Genomic DNA, 19,754 nt, shown 5'->3' on the forward strand with positions numbered 1-19,754 from the left:
TGAGCCACAATTACTGAGCCTGCGCGTCTGGAGCCTGTGCTCCGCAACAAGAGAGGCCGCGATGGTGAGAGGCCCGCGCACCGCGATGAAGAGTGGCCCCCGCTTGCCGCAACTAGGGAAGGCCCTCGCACAGAAACGAAGACCCAACACAGCCAAAAATAAATAAATAAATTAATTAATTAAAAAAAAATGAGAAGCCCCGAAGCTTAAATAAATAAATAAATAAAGTTCTTGGTGAAAATGAAAAATGTGTCTTTTACTTAAAAGCTGAAGGAACTTTTTGGCCAACCCAATACTTTAGAACCTTTATTTTGACGTCTGCTTCTGATCAAGATGGAGTAACAGGGATAGGATTCACTCTCAGCCTGAAACAATTTAAAAAGGACAAAAGGGGGAAAGGACAAAATAAATGAAATAATGTTTTTTGACATTAAGTATCAAGCAATACAGACAGTGATCCCTAATAGTGAGGAAGCAAATGAGAAAAGCTCTTTGATAGTCACAGTATGGAGAGTTTTCAGCCTTCAGCACAGAGAGGGGAGAACCAAGGCAGAGCCTTCTTGCTCTCCCTGAACGTTGTTAAGGATTTGAAGAAACAGAGATGGGAGTCCAGAGAGGCCGAAGAGGTCAGTGTTCACAGGCAGAGTGATGAAGAGGAAATGGCTGATCAGAGATACAGCATTGCTGATCTTCAGAGGATCCCCTTTAAATGTTCAGCTGCATGTAAGTTTCAGCTGAATGTAAGGAAATAACCAATAAAGAACCCAAAAGGGCAGAGAGAACAATATCTAGAGCTCACACAGGCCTGAATATAGTTCATCTTCCCATCAGATAGACTGGAAAGCCTCATATTTCATGGGGTATTGATAGAATAATCAGAAGAATATTGTCTCAGTAGGGGGCTTCTCTGATCCCTCCAGACAAAGCTAAAAAGCAAGCCTCAAAATAATCGGTTTCCAAGTAATTTAACTGCATCCCAGAGCAAAACTCAAGGAGATTTTTAACAAACACTAAAATATCCAGCACCAAAAGATCAAATTCAAAATGTCTGGCATCCAACTATAAAACTACTACATATACAAAGAGGCAAGGAAAATATAACACATAATGAAGAGAAAATTCAATCAACAGAAACAAACACTAAAATGACACAGGTGATATAATTAGCAAATAAAGACATTGAAATTGTTATTATAACTATATTTCATATATTTAAGAGTATAGAGAGATTGAGCATGTTAAGCAGAGACACTAAAAATATTTTAAAAGACCCAACTTAAATTTTAGAAATAAAAACTCGTAGTTGAGCTGTCTCATGTACAGATAAGTATTTGAAATAAAAAATTCAGTCAGATTTATATTAGATTAGACACTCTAAAAGAAAAGATTAAGAAACTTGAACACATAATAATTATCAAAAATGAAATATCAAGAGATAGAAAGACTGGGAAAAAATGACGCAGAGCTACAATGAATTGTGAAACAACTTCAGGTGGTTTCATACATGTGTAAGCAGAGCCCCTGAAAGAGAGAAGGGAATGGAGGTGAAAAAATATTTGAGTAAATAATGGTCATAGTTTTATCAAATTGGATGAAAATCATAAATCCACAGATTAAAGAAACTCAGCAAACCCCAATCACACAAAACAAAAAGAAAACTGGATGAAGGTACAACATATCATAATCAAATTTCTTAAAACCAGTGACAAAGAGAAAAATTTTAAAATCTTTCTAAGGAAAAAAGACACCCTAAATACAGAGGAACAAAAAGCAAGACTGACAACAGACATCTTGAGACAAATATTATATGATTTCACTTACATGTGGAATATAAAAAACAAACAAAATAAATAAATGAACAAAACAAACCAAACAAAAGCAAACATGTAGATGCAGAGAACAGAGTAGTGGTTACCATAGGAGAAGAGGTGGGGGGAGGGCAAGATGGATAAAGGGGTCAACTGTATGATGATGGATGGAAACTAAATTTTTGGTGGTGAGCATGCTGTAGTGTATACAGAAGTAGAAATATAATATTGCACACATGAAACATATAATGCTATAAACCAGTGATACTTCAACAAATTTTTTTTTAAAGAAAAAGACAGTAGAAGCAACATTTTTAAAACAGTGAAAGAAAAAACTATCAATCTAGAATTCTCTGTTGAGAAAAAATATCTTTCAAACACAAAGGCAAAATAAAACTTTTTCAAACATATAAAGCTAAAAGAATTCATCACCAGCATATCTAAACTATAGGAAATGTTGGTGGAAGTAATTCAAGCAAAAGGAAGATGATGCCAGATGGAAAGCTGTATCTACACAAAGGAGTAAAGAGCACCAGAAATGGTAAATATGTGAGTAAGTAAAAAGTTTTGCCCTTGACATGTCCTTAAGTGGGGAAATAGCTGAACAACTGTGGGACATTTATACCATGGAATACTATTCAGCAATAAAAAGGAATAAATTATTGATGTACATAACCACATCTATCAATTTGAAAATAATCGTGCTGAGTGAAAGATGCCAGACAAAAAAAGCACATACTGTATTATTTCACTTGTATAAAATTCTAGAAAAAGCGAACCAATCTATAAAAGCAGAGCAGTGATTTTCTGGAGACAATGAAGGAAGAAGGACAGGGAAGGGCTTGAGGAAGAAATTACAAAGAAGCATGAGAAAACTTTCAGACAGATTGATATATTCATTATCTTGATTGTACTGATAATTTTGAAAGGGTGCACATACATCAGATTGATAGAATTACTCTACATATGTACATTTTATTGCATGTCAATAAATAAAACTCAAAAATTGGTAAAAAATACTTAATTTGAAATGTTTTAAAAAGCTGACATAAGGGAAATGTAAATAAATATATTTTTTTATTTTATTTTATTTTAATTGAAGTATAGTTGACTTACAATATCATGTTAGTTTCAGATGTACAGCACCATGATTCAGTTATACACACACACACGCACACACACACACACACGCACACGCATATGTACGTATACGTATATATATCAAATAAATATATTTTTTAAAGCTGTAGAAATTTTCTCTCAGATAACACTTTTTAATACTAGATTTATTTTTAAATAACTTAGAATAAAATACTCTAGCTCCCTAATTGCAAATATAGTTAGCACTACCTCTGTATCTGTCAAAGTTAATTAATTTGTGAAAATAAGCCTTAAATTGTCATAGTAATACCTGGCATTTATATTAGGTGTATAACTTACAAATAACTTTTATATACCTCATTATTAATTATATTTATTTTATGTTAATTATAATATATAAATATATATTAATTTACCAATATATGGATATAGCACATTTGTGATAACTTGGTTAAACTACTTCTCATTTTCTGACTTATAGATGGTAAAAAGGTTTTTTTTAAACATAACAATCAGTGAAGCTTTAAACCTAATTTAGAAAACAAGTAGCTTTTTAAGCATCTGTGGGCATCCATTTATATATAAGAAACTGATATATTAAATATCTGGGTTTTTTTTTTCTATTCATTAAGGTAGATTCCTCCAAAGGACGCTATTTATTCTCCCTCCTATTTTTCTTTAAGTATGCTTTTAATTTTGTCCTTTTATTAATAAAATGTTCCCTATTATTTCCCAATAGAATCACATATTGTGAATATGATTCTTTGTGATTACATCTAGTTAATTCCTGATTTTGAATATTGATCTCTCAATAGGTTGACCTAAACCACCACTGCTCATTATCTGTCTTTTACATATATATTAAAATCTAAGTGTATGGAGTAACAATCCCTATAGTCTAGGCCTCTATGATGTCACTTATAAACGACAGAATTCTAGCAGTCTGAATGAAGAGTCCTTGTCCTCGTTTCCTGACATTCCTACCTAAGACTAGAATACCATCCACCAATCCCTCACATCCTCACTCACTTTTCCCAAAGGAGAAGGAGGAGGAGGAAGAGATGAGGGGGTTTCATCTGGTGAAGAAGCCTCTACATTTCTGGTCAAGTTTTTCTTCCTTCATATGGCAGGACTGGCCACCTGAGAATGTGTTCTCTAGACCAGATAAGGAGGCCCAGCTCTTTCGAATCTCAGTAGAGTCTCAATAACTATAAGACACCCGATCCTGTTAGTGTCTGGCTCACAGACTTTCCCTCAACCAGGCAACCCAAAATCTCAAATAGCGAAGAAAGGACCATCAGGGCAATCTGATTTGGACCATAATTCAGTAGTCGTCTCTACTCCAGTTTTACCAGTTATAAAGCTGATCCATTATTTTCAAGTTTCATACCCAAGTTGGTTTTTCATTTGATACTGAACTCGAAGGGGCAGAGTAGGATGGACATGATTTTTCAGCCCTCTCAATCTTCAAGATGACCTTTAAGATAGCTTCTCTACTCATTTGCAAAGATACCAGTAAATTAACTCTAAAAGTATTTCAAAGCGAACATTTTGAGAAATCGGTTATAATCAATAAGGTACAGAATCTTAGCACATGTTCAACACTTTCAATGGAAAAGAAGATACACACACACGTGTACACAAAACAAAGTTCACTTACGTTCACACCCTTCAGATGGTGTCCACGTGAAATTTTCCTGACAAGTCACAGTCAGAGGCTCATCTGGAATAGGTCTATAGCCATGCTTGCATTGATATTTCAATGCAGTCCCAACTGCAAATACTTCTTGGTTACTTAGCTCATAGCCTCTTCTATTCCAGACAGCATGGGGGATGTCTGGTAACCCAATACAACTATCTGATCATGAAAAAAGCACAAAGATGAAAAGAAAGCTGTTTCGGGAATTGGCAGATTGACCCATTGAGCCTGTCACCAAAAAAGAAAGAAAGAAAGAAAAAAGTATAGCACACATTAATTGAGGAAGCAACCAGACAGCAAAGGCAAATGGGAATTCCAGGAACAGACTTGGCAGCACCAACCTCTGGTAGACTATTGCCAAGCACTGAATGCACATGGCGATCGAGAGGCTGCTATTGAGGGACACACTATGGTGCAGAAAGGCACAATATCTAAGTTATTGGGCCAACCTACAGGGGCTTAGTTCTCCTTCCATGTCAGTGCATTTCAGCAGGGGAAGCATTAGAGGATCTCTGAGAATAAGCAGCAAAAATTTCCTGCTAGATAAACCAAACGTTCCACTGTCTCCTTGCTTAATGGGGAATTACAATAGAAGGCCTTCCCCCAGACACTATGACACTGTCACCAGGAACTTCATGATTTGGCCTTAAATCTTACCCTATGTAACTTTTGGATCTTGCTTTTTTTTCTACTCAATATGATGCCAAAGGTACATATGGATTGAAGAGGGGATACATGTCTGTCAAGTTGCATATTTATCAAATTTTGTCACTACATATTTAAAATGTCACCTAATTTCTGTGATGGCAGAAGGAATGAGTAAGCCACAATGTAGCAGTAGCTTCCATCCCCAACTAACTATGTGAACTTGTGCTTAATCACTCTCAGTTTTCTCATCATTAAAATGGGATTTAAAAAAAAAAGTAGTAACTACCTCTTAGGATCATGTAAATACGAAATGAATTAATTGATGTTATGCACTTAGAACAGTTCTTGATACATAAAAAGTGCTTAATAAGTGTTAGCAATATGTATCATTAATATTATGACTGATCCGTATGCATTTACAACTTCAGGGTCTCAAGGTCAACACTAGCCCATAGAGCATCTCTGTGCAAATTTTAAAAAGGAGACCTCTTGAAGGAATTTTACTTCCATGTTTCAAAAACTTTTCAGAATATGTTTATTTTTTGGATGAGACACTTTACTCTTGTCTACTGCAAAATTTTTGTAAGGAATAAATAAATCTGCAATATCTATGATGTCACTGGTGTCAAAACTGTATGATATATGTATATGAAATCCTCAAATAACACTAAGAGATTACTAGCAAAAAAACCTTCCTTCTAACATGAGAGAACTAGAGAAAAGTACTAATTTACTTTAAAATGATTATTGGGATTTAAGTGGGCTTGTGCCTGTGAGCATGCTACACCCATACTCCTGGATAACTTTAGATGCCAAATATGGAACTCTGTTGATCCATACTCACTGAGTTCACAAATGGGAGGAGAAGGATGCCACTTGTTATTAGCTTCACAACGGATTAAATGACTGCCTTTGAGGACATAACCTTTCTTGCAGCTAAACACAAGAGAGTTTTTGTAGTTATAGGTGGGTCCAAATCCAGAGACAATGATTCCATTTGGAACTTGTGGTCGATGACAGACAATATCTAAAGAAGCATAAAAAGGACATCTGAGTTATAAAAGAGAAATAGCAATAAGCATGTGACTGCTATTGTTGATATAGTTCACAGGGAGACCTGATACAAGTACATATCAAGTAGATACAAAGAAAATATTTTAAAGCCTTACGTATATCCTTTCAGTTCCTTGGAACCTTAGCAAAATGAGGTTTCATCATGTTAGTCGATGTGAATAAAGTCCTACAACTTTCTCATCAAAAACAACAACAACAAATTTATAATTATAGATTGGTGGTTGCCAGAGGTGGGAATGGGGAGTGAGCAAACTGAGTGAAGGGAGTCAAAAGGTACAAAATTCCAGTTCTAAATAAGTCATGGGATGTAATGTACAGCCTCATGACTATAGTTAATAACACTGTAATATATATTTGAGGGTTGACATTATTAGTGTGGTGTCCACCCATATTTCTAGTTGTTCCAGGAGAAACAGAAGACTATATTTCCTATTTCCTTTACACTAGGCAGAAACAAGGGACTAGTCTGGCCAAAAGATTTTAATGAAAAGTGAGATACATGACTTGAAGTCAAATAATTTATGAGCCAAGGATTGTCTCCTTGTTCACTTCCCCTGCTGAACTGATTGTGAAAGTTTTGTGAGGGAGTTGTCAGAAGATACAAACAATCTGGATTACCATATAAATGACAGCCTCCTAGAGGGTTTCCCAGGCTAGCAGGGCACTAAAAAGGAGTCAAAAAAACAAACAAAAGAATAACAAAAACAAACTAACAAAAACAAACAAAGAACAAACCTTTTACTATTAAAAAGCCTCGGGATTTTGGTGTTGATTATTATTGCAGAATAGCCTATGCTATCCTGACTAATAATAGTATATGTTTAGTTGAACAAATGAATGAGTTCATCATTGCCTTGCTTCATTTGTCTTTGAATCATTCCATTTCCCTTAATACAGTCATCATTGTGACTTACTTTTACAAGTAGGAGGGCTTGGATTCCAGACACCTATTGCTTTATTTTCCACTGTGCAAGAAATGGAGGCTTTGCCCAACATTGAGAAGCCAGGGTCACAGCTGTAAGTGACAGAAGAGCCATATGTGTAGAGGTCTTCATCTTCACCGTTGTGCTTCCCATTGCTGATGGCTGGAGGAGGCTCACACTTGGCAACTGAGATGAAGATATGAAGAGGAAGAAATAATCAGGGATAGCATCCTTACAAATCTAACATTCATGATGCAAATTCTAATGGAGAGTACAATAAGCAACAAAGAGGCACAGAAGTTTTACTACCTAACATGGTTTAGGTTTATAGTCAAGGCAAAAACAGTCTTTACTTACTTATACATTGTGGGAGAGGATCACTCCAGTCAACTCCTCTACCTTGGATGTCACAATGACTAGTGGTTGAGCCAACTAAGATATACCTGAATAATATAGGTCAGAGATTTTAGTGAAATCTGTCTTACTCTAAACGTTAATTGCCAATTAATAAGGTTTGGATGAAAGGAAATTTTATTCAACCTTTAAAAATGAAAAAATAGTGGTCTCTCAATTACTAATTATCATTTGGGTCAACTTGGGATTAAATTTCGTCATATCAGGAGAAAGGATGATTTTTCTATTTTTTCTATTATTCACTCATTTCTTTAAACCACATTATTAAGCTTTTTCTACACAGCATACATTCATAGCTGATAAAAAGAGTAAATGACAATTTTGCATCCAAAATCTTAGGATTTCACTTAGACTTTCCTTCTCTAAGAAGCTACAAATCAAGCAGTACAAAACAGAGTAAAAGTATACTTGAGTTTGCTATATAGCAGCAGTCCCCAACCTTTTTGGCACCAGGGACCAGTTTCATTGCAGACAATTTTTCCACGGATGGGGGTGGGGAGGGTGTTGGTTCAGGTGGTAATGTGAGCGATGGGGAGCGGCAGTTGAAGCTTTGCTCGCTCGCCCACCCGCCACTCACCTCCTGCTGTGCAGCCTGGTTCCTAAAAGGCCACAGACCGGTACCGGTTGCCAGCCCGGGGGTTGGGGATCCCTGCTACATAGTTTCCTTTGAATAGAAGATCCAGATAAATTACTGATTAAAAAAACAAACTACTTTGATCTCTAATTTGACTCATTCTCTGGTACTAGAATTTGGCTTACTCTCATAAACCACTAACTCCCTGATTATCATCTCGTTATTCTTGCTCTTGAAACAAGTCCCAGTCATTCTTCCAGGACTTGTTGCTTTAAAAATATCAATTTACCCTGAATATCAATGAACAGTTCCTGAATAAAATAAACAAAATTCAAAAACACTTTAAAAGAAAAATATGTCACAACTAAATAGGTTTATACGAAAAATTAAAGGAAACTTCAAAATTAGGAAATATATCAATATATAATATATTGCTATGAACTGAATATATGTGTCCTCCAAAAATTCATATATTGAAGGCTTAATCCCAGTATGGCTATATCTGGAATAAGGAAGTAATTAAGATTAAGTGAAGTGATAATTGTGAGGCCCTGATTCACTAGGATTAGGGTCCTTATAAGAAGAGACACCACAGAGCTCTCTCTCAACCTCTCTCTCTCTCCATGTGCATGCACAGAGGAAAAGCCATGTGACTGAATCCTGCCAGACCTAGATCTGGGACTTCCAGTCTTCAGAACTATAAAAATAAATTTCTGTTGTTACGTCAGCCTGAGCAGATTAATATATACATGATATAATAAATCTAAGGAGAAAAACATCCTGTCATCTTGATAGATAGTAAAATGACATTTTAAAAAAATCAGCAAGTATTCTTAGCAAAAATGTCCAATATAATGGGAATCAGTGGAGATAGAGCCTTACTAAACTTAAGGGGAAAATACTAGAGTCCTTTCTGCTAAAGTTGAGAACAAGAAAGCAAGGGCCAGTATCAGTTTTTTATTTGAGATAAAATTGCTAGCATAATTATAAAAGAAAAAGAAATTCAAAATATGAAAAATAGAAAGGAAAAAGTAATAGTATCATTATTTTCAGATGACATAACTGCATGCCAGGAAATTCCAAGAGAATCCAATTGAAATGCTATTATAAGTAATGCAAGAATTCAGTATATTAGCTGAGATATGAAATTGATGTATAGAAATCCATAGTTTCCATATATAGAGGTAAAAGCTGTTTGAAGGTATAATGGAATAAAACAAACCATTTGAAATATCAAAAATAAAATAAGATACCAAAGAATAATCATAATAAAAATTGGAAAATCTAAATGGGGAAAACTTTAAAATAATCTTGAAACACACACACACACACACGCACACACAAGACTAGGACAAATGGAAAGGCATAACAAATTCTGGGCTAGGAAGACTCAACATCATACAATGTCTACGTTCCTAAAATTAGTTTTAAAAAATCAATGTAATTTATTAAAAATTAAAAATCAACTAATTTTGTAGTTCATATAGAAATATAAATAAGTAAATATAGTCAGGAAAACCCTGGAAAAGCAAGGAGAAAAGAAAGGGGGATACTTCAAAGCAATGGTTCACAATATGAAAACTCAATCATTAAAACACAGAGGAACTGGTTGTGTGAATATATAGACAAACTAAAAGCATGGATATAAAGTCCAAAAATAGACTCATATTCATATGGGAATGAAATATAGTTTTTAAAAATGTTCTTTCAAATTAATGGATTAACCATGGCGTTTAATAAATGATGGCAAGACAACATGAAATCCATCTCGGGAAAGATAACATCGGTTAATGCATCTGAGCTTTCTGTATTAGATAACATTAAACCATAAAAGTAGTTGAATCATTGTAGGTAATTACGTTATAATCTTCAAGCAAGGAAGGCCTTTTGACTATAACTCAAATCCAAAAGCCCTTTTAAAAAAAAATTGATAAATTTAACCATATATAGTACATAATTTTTGTCTGGCAAGAAAAAAATACTATAGGCCAAGTCAAAGGAAAGATGACACAGTGAGAAAACAAATTGTAATTCATGTTAGACATTTAAAAAAAACAAAGGACTTGATGTCAGTTTACACATAAATAAACATAAATATCTTTTAAATACATGAAATATGCTCAATGTCACTCATAAATAGAAAAATGCACATTAAAAATAGAGGGAAGCCATTCAACAATAGCAAAATACACCTTTTTTCCCAAGCACCCATGAGAAATTCACCAGGATAAATTATATCCTGGGCCATAAAATAAACATCAACAAACATATAAAAATTGAAATCATGGAGTATGTATGTTCTGACTGTAATGGAATTAAACTAGAAACCAGTAACAGAAAGACAAGAGAAAAATCTCCAAACAATTGAAAATTAAACAACACACTTCTAAATAATCCACGGTCAAAAGGAAGTCTCAAAGGAAATTAAAAATACACAGAATAAAAATGCAACTCTAACATAACAGAACGTGTGGTACACAGCTAAAGCAGTGCTGAAATGGAAATTTATAGCAATAAATGCTTACATAGGAAAATAGAAAAGTTCTCAAATCAGGAATCCAAATTCCTACTTCAAAAAACTTGAAAAAGAAGAAGAAATAAACCCAAAGCAAGGAGAATAAAGGAAATAAAAATAAAAGCAGAAATCCGTAAGTTTAAAACAAGAAACAATAAGAAAATAATAAAACAAAAAATTGATTCTTAAAAAAAAATCAATAAAATTGATAAATCTCTTGTAAGACTGATAAAGATAAAAGACAGAACTCACCAATATCATGAATGAAATGGGGAATTTCACTACAGATCCTGCAGCCAATGAAAGGAGAATAAGGGAATAAACAATTTTATGTTCATAAATTCAACAACTTAAAAGAAAAAGAATAATCCTTTGAAAAGCACAAAATTCAACAAAGACAAAATAAACAATCTGAGTAATCCTAGAACTATTAAAGATATTGACTTCATAATTAGAAGACTACAGAAAAAGAAATGTCTAGGTCCAAATGGTTTTATTGGAGAATTCTATGAAACATTTAAAGAAATTAATTTTCCACAATCTCTTCCAAAAACTGAAGAGGAGGGAAGACTTCTCAACTCATTCTATAAGACTGTCATTACCCTTATATCAAATTCAGAAAAACACGGTACTAAAAAAGAAAACTATTGACGAATATCTCTCATAATATTATCTACAAAAATTCTCAAGAAAATATTAGAAATCAAGCTAACAATCTGAAAAAACAATGATGCATCATGTCCCATGTCCAAGTGAAACTTATTTGAGGTAAACTTGCTTAATATTTGAAAACTAATCAATGTGGTCCATTATACCAAGAGGTTAAAAAAGGAAAATTATGTCATCATATGCACAGTGATGAACAAAAGGCATTTTAAAAACTCCAGGCAGAGACCTTCAAGATGGAGGAGGAGTAAGAAGTGGAGATCACCTTCCTCCCCAAAAATACATCAGAAATACATCTACACATGGAACAACTCCTACAGCACACCTACTGAATGCTGGTAGAAGACCACAGACTTCCCAAAAGGCAAGAAACTCCCCCACGTACCTGGGTAGGGCAAAAGAAAAAAGAAAAAACAGAGACAAAAGAATAGGGAAAGGACCTGCACCTCTGGGAGGGAGCTGTGAAGGAGGAAAAGTTTCCACATACTGGGAAGCCCCTTCACTGGCGGAGACAAGGGGTGGGGGGGGGGAGCTTCGAAGCCATGGAGGAAAGCGCAGCAACGGGATGCAGAGGGCAAAGCGGAGAGATTCCTGCATGGAGGATCTTTGCCGACCAGCAGTCACCAGCCTGAGAGGCTTGTCTGCTCGCCCACTGAGACGGGTGGGGTCTGGGACCTGAGGCTCTGGCTTCAGAGGTCAGATCCCAGGGAGAGGACTGGGGTTGGCTGTGTGAACACAGCCTGAAGGGGGCTAGCGCGCCACAGCTAGCCGGGGGGGAGTCCGGGAAAAAGTCTGGAACTGCCTAAGAGGCAAGAGAACATTGTTTCAGGGTGTGCAAGGAGAGGGTATGCAGAACACCGCCTAAACGAGCTCCAGCGATGGGCACGAGCCGCGGCTATCAGCGCGGACCCCAGGGATGGGCATGACATGCTAAGGCTGCTGCTGCAGCCATCAAGAAGCCTGTGTGCAAGCACAGGGCACTATCCACACTTCCCCTTCCAGGATCCTGTGCAGCCTGCCACTGCCAGGGTCCCATGATCCAGAGACAACTTCCCTGGGAGAACACACGGTGCACCTCAGGCTGTTGCAATGTCACACCAGCTTCTGCTGCCACAGGCTTGCCCTGCATTCTATACCCCATCCTCCCCACGGCCTGAGTGAGCCAGAACCCCCGAATCAGCTGCCACTTTAACCCCATCCTGTCTGAGCGAAGAACAGATCCCTCAGGTGACCTACACGCAGAGGGGGGGCCAAATCCAAAGCTGAACCCCAGGAGCTGTGCAAAAAAAGAAGAGAAAGGGAAATTTCTCCCAGCAGCCTCAGGAGCAATGGATTAAATCTCCACAATCAACTTGATGTACCCTGCACTTCTGGAATACCTGAATAGACAACGAATCATCCCAAAATTGAGGCGGTGGACTTTGGAAGCAACTGTAGACTTGGGGTTTGCTTTCTGCATCTAATTTCGTTTTGGTTTTATGTTTATCTTAGTTTAGTATTTAGAGTTTATTATCATTGGTAGATTTGTTTATTGATTTGGTTGCTCTCTTCCTTTTTTTAAAATATATAGATACAATTTTTTTCCCTTTTTCTTTTTGTGAGTGTGCATGTGTATGCTTCTTTGTGTGATTTTGTCTGTATAGCTTTGCTTTTACCATTTGTCCTAGGGTTCTGTCTGTCCTTTTTTTTTTTTTTTGTACAGTTTTTAGTGCATGTTATCATTGATGGATTTGTTTTTTGGTTTGGTTGCTCTCTTCTTTCTTTCTTTCTTTTCTTTTTCTTTCTTTTTACTTTTTTTATTTTTAATAATTATTTTTTTATTTTAATAACTTTATTTTATTTTTCTTTCTTTCTTTTTTCTCCCTTTTCTTGTCAGCCATGTGAATGACAGGGTCTTGGTGCTCTGGCCAGGTGTCCAGCCTGTGCCTCTGAGGTGGGAGAGCCAAGTTCAGGATATTGGTCCACCAGAGACCTCCCGGCCCCAGGTAATATCAAACAGCAAAAGCTCTCCCAGAGATCTCTATCTCAAAGCTAAGACGCAGCTCCATTCAATGACCAGCAAGCTACAGTGCTGGACACCCTCTGCCAAACAACTGGCAAGACAGGAACACAACCCCACCCATTAGCACAGAGGCTGCCTAAAATCATAATAAGGTCACAGACACCCCAAATCACACCAAGGGACATGGTCCTGCACACCAGAAAGACAATATCCAGCCTCATTGACCAGAACACAGGCACCAGTCCCCTCCACCAGGAAGCCTACACAACCCACTGAACCAACCTTACCAATGGGAGCAGACACCAAAAACAACAGGAATTAGGAAACTGCAGCCTGCGAAAAGGAGACCCCAAACACAGTAAGGTAAGCAAAATGAGAAGACAGAGAAACACACAACACATGAAGGAGCAAGGTAAAAACCCACCAGCCCAATAAAAGAAGAGGAAATAAGCAGTCTACCTGAAAAAGAATTCAGAGTAATGATAGTAAAGATGATCCAAAATCTTGGAAACACAATGGAGAAAGTACAAGAAACGTTTAACAAGGACGTAGAAGAACTAAAAAGCAAATAAACAATTATGAACAACACAATAAATGAAATTAAAGATTCTCTAGAAGGAATCAATAGCAGAATAACTGAGACAGAAGAACGGATAAGTGACCTGGAAGATAAAAGAGTGGAAATAACTACCACAGAGCAGAATAAAGAAAAAAGAATTGAAAGAATTGAGGACAGCCTCAGAGACCTCTGGGACAACATTAAACACACCAACATTTGAATTATAGGGGATCCAGAAGAAGAAGAGGAAAATAAGGAGACTGAGAAAATATTTGAAGAGATTATAGTTGAAAATTTCCCTAATATGGGAAAGGAAATAGTCAATCAAGTCCAGGAAGTGCAGAGAGTCCCATACAGGATAAATCGAAGGAGAAACATGCCAAGACACATATTAATCAAACTATAAAAAAATTAAATACAAAGAAAAAATATTAAAAGCAGCAAGAGAAAAACAACAAATGACATGGAAGGGAATCCCCATAAGGTTAACAACTGATCTTTCATCAGAAACTCTGCAAGCCAGAAGGGAGTGGCAGGACATATTTAAAGTGATGAAAGGGAAAACCTAAAACCAGGATTACTCTACCCAGCAAGGATCTCATTCAGATTTGACAGAAAAATTAAAACCTTTACAAACAAGCAAAAGCTAAGAGAATCCAGTACCATCAAACCAGCTTTACAACAAATGCTAAAGGAACTTCTCTAGGCAGGAAACACAAGAGAAGGAAAAGACCTACAATAACAAACCCAAAATAATTAAGAAAATGGTAATGGGAACATACATATTGATTATCACCTTAAATGTAAGTGGATTAAATGCTCCAACCAAAAGACATAGATTGGCTGAATGGATACAAAAACAAGACCCATATATATGCTGTCTATAAGAGACCCACTTCAGACCTAGGGACACATACAAACTGAAAGTGAGGGGATGGAAAAAGATATTCCATGCAAATGGAAATCAAAAGAAAGCTGGAGTAGCAATTCTCATTACAGGCAAAATAGACTTTAAAATAAAGACTATTACAAGAGACAAAGAAGGACACTACATAATGATCAAGGGATCAATCCAAGAAGAAGATATAACAATTGTAAATATTTATGCACCCAACATAGGATCACCTCAATGCATAAGGCAAGTGCTAACAGCCATAAAAGGGGAAGTCGACAGTAACACAGTCATAGTAGGGGACTTTAACACCCCACTTTCACCAATGGACAGATCATCCAAAATGAAAATAAGTAAGGAAACACAAGCTTTAAATGATACATAAAACAAGATGGACTTAACTGATATTTATAGGACATGCCATGCAAAAACAACAGAATACACTTTCTGCTCAAGTGCTCATGGAACATTCTCCAGGATAGATCATATCCTGGGTCACAAATCAAGCTTTGGTAAATATAAGAAAATTGAAATCGTATCTAGTATTGTTTCAGACCACAATGTTATGAGACTAGATATCAGTTACAGGTAAAAATCTGTAAAAAAATACAAGCACGTGGAGGCTAAACAGTACACTACTTAATAACCAAGAAATCACTGAAGAAATCAAAGAGGAAATAAAAAAAAATACCTAGAAACAAATGACAGTGAAAACACGATGACCCAAAACCTATGAGATGCAGCAAAAGAAGTTCTAAGAGGAAAGTTTATAGCAATATAATCCTACCTCAAGAAACAAGAAACATCTCAAATAAGCAACCTAACCTTGCACCAAAAGCAATTAGAGAAAGAAGAACAAGAAAACCCCGAAGTTAGCAGAAGGAAAAAAAAAAAATCAGATCAGAAATAAATGAAAAAGAAATGAAGGAAGGGCAGACAGCAGAAGCAAGAAAACTACAATCCTGCAGCCTGTGGAACAAAAACCACATTCACAGAAAGACAGACAAGATGAAAAGGCAGAAGGCTATGTACTAGATGAAGGAACAAGATAAAACCCAAGAAAAATAACTAAATGAAATGGAGATAGGCAATCTTCCAGAAAAAGAATTCAGAATAATGATAGTGAAGATGATCCAGGACCTCAGAAAAAGAATGGAGGCAAAGATCGAGAAGATGCAAGAAATGTTTAACAAAGATCTAGAAGAATTAATGAACAAACAAACAGCGATGAACAATACAATAACTGAAATGAAAAATACACTAGAAGGAATCATTAGCAGAATAACTGAGGCAGAAGAACAGATAAGTGACCTGGAAGACAGAATGGTGGAATCCACTGCTGTGGAACAGAATAAAGAAAAAGGAATGAAAAGAAATGAAGACAGCCTAAGCAACCTCTGGGACAACATTAAATACAACAACATTCGCATTATAGGGGGCCCAGAAGGAGAAGAGAGAGAGAAAGGACCTGAGAAAATATTTGAAAAGATTATAGTCGAAAACTTCCCTAACATGGGAAAGGAAATAGCCACCCAAGTCCAGGAAGCACAGAGAGTCCCATACAGGATAAACCCAAGGAGAAACATGCTGAGACACATAGTAATCAAATTGGCAAAAATTAAAGACAAAGAAAAATTATTGAAAGCAGCAAGGGCAAAACGACAAATAACAGACAAGGGAACTCCCATAAGGTTAACAGCTGATCTCTCAGCAGAAACTCTACAAGCCAGAAGGGAGTGGCACAATATATTTAACGTGATGAAAGGGAAGAACCTACAACCAAGATTACTCTACTCAGCAAGGATCTCATTCAGATTTGACAGAGAAATCAAAAGCTTTACAGACAAGCAAAAGCTAAGAGAATTCAGCACCACCAAACCAGCTCTACAACAAATGCTAAAGGAACTTCTCTAAGTGGGAAACACAAGAGAAGAAAAGGACCTACAAAAACAAACCCAAAACAATTAAGAAAATGGTAATAGGAACATACATATCAACAATTACCTTAAACATGAATGGATTAACCTGTGTTAACCTGTCCAACCAAAACACAGCTTTGCTGAATGGATACAAAAGCAAGACCCATATATATGCTGTCTACAAGAAACCCACTTCAGACCTAGGGACACATACAGACTGAAAGTAAGGGGATGGAAAAACATAATCCATGCAAATGGAAATCAAAGAAAGCTGGAGTAGCAATACTCATATCAGATAAAATAGACTTTAAAATACAGAATGTTAAAAGAGACAAGGAAGGACACTAAGTAATGATCAAGGGATCAATCCAAGAAGAAGATATAACAATTATAAATATATACGCACCCAACATAGGAGCACCTCAATACATAAGGCAACTGCTAACAGCGATAAAAGAGAAAATCGACAGTGACACAATACTAGTGGGGGAGGTTAACACCTCACTTACACCAATGGAAATATCATCCAAACAGAAAATTAATAAGGAAACACAAGCTTTATCTGACACAAAAGGCAAGATAGACTTAATTGATATTTATGGGACGTTCCATCCAAAAATAGCAGATTACACTTTCTTCTCAAGGGCTCAGGAAACATTCTCCAGGATAGATCACATGTTGCATCACAAATCAAGCCTCAGTAATTTTAACATAACTAAAATCATATCAAGCATCTTTTCTGACCACAAGGCTATGAGAATAGAAATCAATTACAGGGAAAGAAATGTAAAAAACACAAACATATGGAGGCTTAACAATACGTTACTAAATAACCAAGAGATCATTGAAGAACTCAAAGAGGAAATCAAAAAACACCTCGAGACAAATGACAATGAACCATGATGATCCAAAACTTATGGGATGCAGCAAAAGCAGTTCTAAGAGGGAAGCTTATAGCTATACAAGCCTACCTAAAGAAACAAGAAAAATCTCAAATAAACAATCTAACGTTACATCTAAAGGAACTAGAGAAAAAAGAACAAACAAAACCCAAAGTTAGCAGAAGTAAAGAAACCATCAAGATCAGAGCAGAAACAAATGAAATAGAAAGAAAGAAAACAATAGCAAAGATCAATAAAATTAAAAGCTGGTTCTTTGAGAAGATAAACAAAATTGATAAACCATTAGTCAGACTTATCAAAAAAAAGAGGGAGAGGACTCAAATCAATAAAATTAGAAATGAAAAAGGAGAAGTTACAACAGACACCACAGAAATACGAAGCATGCTAAGAGACTACTACAAGCAAATCTATGCCAATAAAATGGACAACCTGGAAGAAATGGACAAAATCTTAGAAAGTTATAACCTTCCAAGACTGACCAGGAAGAAACAGAAAATATGAACAGACCAATCACAAGCACTGAAATTGAAACTGTGATTAAAAATTTTCCAACAAACAAAAGTCCAGGACCAGATGGCATCACAGGTGAATTCTATCTAACATTTAGAGAAGGGCTAACACCCATCCTTCTCAAATTCTTCCAAAAAATTGCAGAGGAAGGAACACTGCCAAACTCATTCTATGAGGCCACCATCAGCTTGATACCAAAACCAGACAAAGATACTACAAAAAAGAAAATTACAGACCAATATCACTGATGAATATAGATGCAAAAATCCTCAACAAAATACTAGCAAACAGAATCCAACAACACATTAAAAGGATCATACACCACGATCAAGTGGGATTTATCCCAGAGATGCAAGGATTCTTCAATATATGCAAATCAATCAATGTGATACCCCATGTTAACAAACTGATAAAGAAAAACCACATGATCATCTCAATAAATGCAGAAAAAGCTTTAGACAAAATTCAACAACGATTTATGATAAAAACTCTCCAGAAAGTGTGCATAGAGGGAACCTACTTCAACATAAAAAAGGCCATATATGACAAACCCAAAGCAAACATCATTCTCAATGGTGAAAAACTGAAAGCATTTCCTCTTAGATCAGGAACAAGACAAGGATGTTCACTCTCACCACTATTACTCAACATAGTTTTGGAAGTCCTAGCCATGGCAATCAGAGAAGAAAAAGAAATAAAAGGAATACAAATTGGAAAAGAAGAAGTAAAACTGTCACTGTTTGCAGATGACATGATACTATACACAGAGAATCCTAAAGATGCCACCAGAAAACTACTAGAGCTAATCAATGAGTGTGGTAAAGTTGCAGGATACAAAATTAATGCACAGAAATCTCTTGCATTCCTATACACTAATGATGAAAATTCTGAAAGAGAACTTAGGGAAACTCTCCCATTTACCATTGCAACAAAAAGAATAAAATACCTAGGAATAAACCTACCTAGAGAGACAAAAGACCTGTATGCAGAAAACTATAAGACACTGATGAAAGATATTAAAGATGATACCAACAGATGGAGAGATATTCCATGTTCTTGGTTTGGAAGAATCAATATTGTGAAAATGACTATATTACCCAAAACAATCTGCAGATTCAATGCAATCCCTATCAAATTACCAATGGCATTTTTTACAGAACTGGAACAAAAAATATTAAAATTTGTATGGAGACAGAAAAGACCCTGAATAGCCAATGCAGTCTTCAGGGAAAAAAATGGAGCTGGAGGAATCAGACTTCTTGACTTCAGACTATACTACAAAGCTACAGTAATCAAGACAATATAGTATTGCTACAAAAACAGAAATATTGATCAATGGAACAGGATAGAAAGCCCAGAGATAAACCCACACACCTATGGTCAACTAATCTATGACAAAGGAGGCAAGGATATACAATACAGTGGAGAAAAGACAGTCTCTTCAATAAGTGGCGCTGGGAAAACTGGGCAGTTACATGTAAAAGAATGAAATTAGAACACTCCCTAACACCATACACAAAAATAAACTCAGAGACCTAAATGTAAGAC

At 36.1% G+C, this 19,754-nt stretch overlaps 1 protein-coding gene across 1 annotated transcript in view; it reads right to left on the reverse strand.

The window, feature by feature from the left end:
* The window catches only part of LOC133087803 (C4b-binding protein alpha chain-like), a 54,816-nt gene that overhangs the window by 24,408 nt on the left and 10,654 nt on the right, over positions 1-19,754 (reverse strand). The window contains 4 exon segments of the mRNA XM_061185434.1: positions 4,570-4,767; positions 6,101-6,283; positions 7,245-7,439; positions 7,611-7,696. Of these exon segments, the coding sequence (XP_061041417.1) occupies positions 4,570-4,767; positions 6,101-6,283; positions 7,245-7,439; positions 7,611-7,696 (662 nt within the window).

This window comes from Eubalaena glacialis, chromosome 3 (genome assembly GCF_028564815.1).
Source record: "Eubalaena glacialis isolate mEubGla1 chromosome 3, mEubGla1.1.hap2.+ XY, whole genome shotgun sequence".
Lineage (NCBI taxonomy): Eukaryota > Metazoa > Chordata > Mammalia > Artiodactyla > Balaenidae > Eubalaena > Eubalaena glacialis.